The 3,559-nt window shown below is 38.2% G+C and overlaps 1 protein-coding gene across 1 annotated transcript; it reads left to right on the forward strand.

The window, feature by feature from the left end:
• Positions 1-219: 219 nt before the first annotated feature.
• gtf2a2 (general transcription factor IIA, 2) lies at positions 220-3,140 on the forward strand. Its single transcript, XM_064336338.1, has 4 exons — positions 220-465; positions 1,429-1,533; positions 2,358-2,484; positions 2,838-3,140. Exons 1-4 carry the CDS (start codon positions 394-396, stop codon positions 2,861-2,863), a joined length of 330 nt encoding a protein of 109 aa, XP_064192408.1. The 5' UTR covers positions 220-393; the 3' UTR covers positions 2,864-3,140.
• The last annotated feature ends 419 nt before the right edge of the window (positions 3,141-3,559 follow it).

The raw sequence follows: 3,559 nt of genomic DNA on the forward strand, positions 1-3,559 counted from the left end.
TTAGCTTGGGCAGTAAACAATGTGAAATACTATCATGCACTACTGGATGCATTTTCAGTGCAATATAACATATTTGGTTAAATTTATACTGACAAATCAGGTTACATATAAACACTTGGTAAAGGCTCGAATGAGTAACAGACAGCAGGTGCCTGAAGAAGCACATTTTCTGTGAATGGAAGCGACTCAAGGCAACCGCCATTCAATTGCATTTCGTAATAGGCGTGTATGTCCACTACGCTGCTTCGTAGTTTGTCGTATGACTACTTCCTGTGAATTAGACGATTGAACCGGGGAACAAGAGAAATTCTTATTACTACTAGCGAAGCCTTCAAATTATACAAAGATAAGGAGTTTTTACATACTTTAGATTAGATAGTTCGGGTGAAAGCAATGGCTTATCAGCTTTACAGAAATACTACGCTGGGAAACAGTCTGCAAGAAAGCCTGGACGAGCTAATTCAGGTAGCTAGCATATAGCTTTAGTTGGTTCCAGCTAGCGTTACGTGTTGAGTGTTTATGTGGGTAAGAATGCTAACATTAGCTAGCAGGCGACGATAGCTAGGTAAGTTAATTTAGTGCCACCCAAAATCAGAAACGATCCCCTAGATAATGATGGTGAGATTGGTTGGCGCACTATGTTAGATGCTAGTTTCCGAGCTAGGTAGGTAGTCTATCCATAATAACTAGTTACATCAGGTACATGTAAGTTAGCTAGCTAGCAGGCATCACGGGAAATACCTGTACTATCACTGAGCTAGCAAACTAGCCGAAACGTCTCTAGCTAATTTACCCAAAGTAATCTGTGCAACGTAACTCATTGGCTGGTTAATGAACCTATTAACGTCATTTTTCTAAATCGGTGTACGAGTCATTTTACTTACATTTTTCCCCCAATTCTGATCATTCGGAGCCTATTTATTGAGTGGCTAATAATACTAATGTAACCTAGCTAAGAGTGTTTAAATCAATCATGCATATCAGTCAACGTCTGTAAAATGTGTAATTGTAGTTCGATAGCTAATTGAGTTTCTAAATAATGTCACTGTATTTTCCAATGCCAGATTGGCAAATGTACATATGTAGCTAATGTTTTGATTGTATGGCGGGCTAGTTAGCCAGACACCAAACGTTACCCAGTTTCTTCGTAATCCTATGTAGATGGTTTGCCTGTTAGTTAGGTAGATAGCTAGGTTAGGTTGGCTAGCCAGTTTGCTTTTGTACTTTCTAGCAAATGTAACGTTGCTTGTTAATTAACGTGTAATTTAATCATTCGCTAAATGTTAACATTATCAACTCATTTTGGCCAGGGGTTGCGTTGTTGAAAGCTCACTTTTCAAGAATGAAACCACTGGATATTACAAGTATTTGAGGCTGTTGGAATGAATAATAACGGAGGTGTCTATAAAATGAATTTTCGTCTTTTAGACCCAACAGATAACTCCTCAACTTGCGTTGCAAGTTCTGCTACAGTTTGACAAAGCCATCAACGCCGCATTGGCCAATAGAGTGCGCAATAGGGTCAACTTCCGGGTGAGTATTGTGCTTTGGAGCAGTTACACTGCATGCTTGCAATGTAAACATCTGTCAGGTCATATATGGTTATGACGAGTTTTCGCGCCATACTGTGGTCGTGTTAAGGCCGCCGTTCTTGCAATAAATATTACGGAAATTATCGAATCAGGATAATTTATCACTTTTAATACACTCATTTGTGATGAGATGGGACATCCCTTCTCTCGCTCCTTAGACAACAGTAGCTAGCTACTATACAGAGTAGCTATACACTAGCTGGCTAGCAACTATATAGAATCTAAATACATTCCTGAAGGGTTTTATTTGGATGTGCCATGACTTTGTTCGGGAGCTGACCTTTGTTCAAAACCATGAGTAAGAAAAGGTAGTTGGAATGCAAAGGTTGATGTATTAATGTTTATTTGTGCAAATAGTCTAGGTAGCAGCAAGTGTGAGGCCTTTAGTGATAAAATTCGGTGGTCTAAATTTTTGCTGTTCAGTCACCCCCGAAGTGTGTTTTTTTTTTAACACTATTATTATTAATATTATTTTTTCAAAGGAGTAGATATAAAGTTTGATCATGCTCGTGGGCGAAATTTTGAAGGGTACATTTGTGAGTATTTTACAGTAAATATATTGTAAAGCAGTTTAGTCTGAAATAGTTCGTTTTAATATAACTTTGAATGAGATGATAGCATGCAGAATGCCCCCACCCTCCATTGCGTATGACCAGATCTGAGTTCACAGGGAGAGCTACGCTGTCTGCATTTCTGAAATGACTGTAAGAATTTAGCGTTAAATTCCTTGGATTTGGAATGACCATTTGTCCTTTTCATTTCCAGGGATCGCTGAACACCTACAGGTTCTGCGACAACGTCTGGACATTTGTTCTGAACGATGTTGAATTCCGGGAGGTCACTGACTTGGTGAAGGTGGACAAAGTGAAGATTGTTGCCTGCGACGGCAAAAGTAAGCAAGATGTGTGGCTTGCCAGAGCTTCAGTGTATTTGGTGCTTCACATCGGTGTCACAGTTGTAAACCAAACCTCCCTGCAACAGGTTTGGACATGAGGTTTTCCGTTTCCCTGCTGAGCTGAATGTTTTGAGACACAAATGATTAAACATGTTTAATCTATTTTTTTGCTGGCTAGCTCACAGGAGAATCGTAGTTACCACCTGTTTTTGCAAACCTAATTATTATTTAGTAGTCCTGTGTGTAAGGGCTGAGAAGGGAATGCAATCAGCTGTGAAATTGCCAGAGTGTGCGTTAAAATTCAGTTAAAATATGATTACTACAAGTTGCACTGTCCTTGAATCTTTCAGATACTGGTTCCAATGCTGCGGAGTGAATGCAGAAGATGGGAGACCCTTAACCGTTACTGATGAAGAGAGGCTCACGTGTGTTAGGGAAAGCCACACAGACAGGACTGTATATATTTATAATTTATTACAGTGATTTCTGTAAAGACCTGATTGTTCAAACCTGTAAATAAGTGAATCGGTGGTAGCAGCAGAAAGATGAGTGGATCATGTCTTTTTTTTAAATGAGTTTCATTGCCCAGCTTTTTTCAGTTCATATGTTATTCAGCTTAAGAATTCTTTAATAAACTTTTATTTAAAAAAATATTCTTGTTTTCTTGTTTGATAATGTAGAAGTAAACTATAATATAGTGTCTGTTGTCGATAAGGTTCTGTTTTTTTAATTGATTGAAGAGAACGGTGTTTTGATGATGCTGCATAACAGTTGACAGGTACTGAATTTGCAACTGCCAAAGAAAGCCTCTCCTTGGCATGGAATTAATTATCATAAGTGTTTTGTTTTAAAATATGACTTTTTAAATGCTCGACTTTCATGCTTAAAAAAATATGTTTTCCAGGCAGATGCATTGCTTAAGACTCTTTGGGCAGTACTTTTGAGTGACATGTGCTATTGGGATACTCTTGCTTAACATAACAGTGTATCCTATGGGCCAGATTGAGTCCAGACATTTGTAAAAATTTCATTAACCACCAACTTATTAAATATCAATATAATACTACTGAGA

Source organism: Anguilla rostrata, chromosome 5 (assembly GCF_018555375.3).
Source record: "Anguilla rostrata isolate EN2019 chromosome 5, ASM1855537v3, whole genome shotgun sequence".
Taxonomy (NCBI): Eukaryota; Metazoa; Chordata; class Actinopteri; order Anguilliformes; family Anguillidae; genus Anguilla; species Anguilla rostrata.